At 72.6% G+C, this 467-nt stretch overlaps 1 protein-coding gene across 1 annotated transcript in view; it reads right to left on the bottom strand.

Moving 5' to 3' along the window:
- Window positions 1–157, bottom strand: part of LOC107106286 (F-box/LRR-repeat protein 18-like) — a gene marked incomplete at its 3' end in the record, with an annotated part of 10,480 nt that extends 10,323 nt beyond the window's left edge. Inside the window, exon 1 of the mRNA XM_015406413.1 lies at window positions 46–157. Within this exon, the coding sequence (XP_015261899.1) occupies window positions 46–72 (27 nt within the window). The remainder of the gene's footprint in view (window positions 1–45) is intronic.
- Between the last annotated feature and the right edge of the window lie 310 nt (window positions 158–467).

Below are 467 nucleotides of genomic sequence, written 5' to 3'. Positions count from 1 at the left end.
CGCCCGCCCGAGGCCGCGGTCGCCATGGCAACCCGGGGCTCCTACCTCTCCGCCGCCGCAGGAGGAGGCCATGGTCCCCGGCAGGCCCCCGCCGCTGAGAGGAGATGCCCGGCCGGGACGACGCTTCTTCGCCCAGCCGCCTCCCGCACCGCGCGGCTTCCTCCCTGCCGGCTCAGGAGGAGCGCTGCGTTTCCGGCGCAGTCTGGCCCTCATTTCCTCCTCCCTCTCCGAAGGCTCGTCCTCCGTCGTCGTCGTCGCCGCCGGGTTCTCCCGCGCCGCCATTTTGGGAGCGGCCGTGGCGCCGCCGGCGCCATCTTGAGGGGGGCCGGCGCCCTCTCCCCGCCCCCTCCGCGCCGCCATCTTGAAGGCGGCATCGACCTCGTGGCCAGGGGGAGGCCACACACACACACCGTCCTTCCTTCGCCGCCAGTTCTTCGGCTCCTTTCCGTTTTCTCTAATGGTCAGGC

The sequence above is a fragment of the Gekko japonicus genome, unplaced genomic scaffold (assembly GCF_001447785.1).
Source record: "Gekko japonicus isolate JY-2015 unplaced genomic scaffold, Gekko_japonicus_V1.1 scaffold3101, whole genome shotgun sequence".
Lineage (NCBI taxonomy): Eukaryota > Metazoa > Chordata > Lepidosauria > Squamata > Gekkonidae > Gekko > Gekko japonicus.
This window is presented reverse-complemented; position numbering and strand designations above follow the sequence as displayed.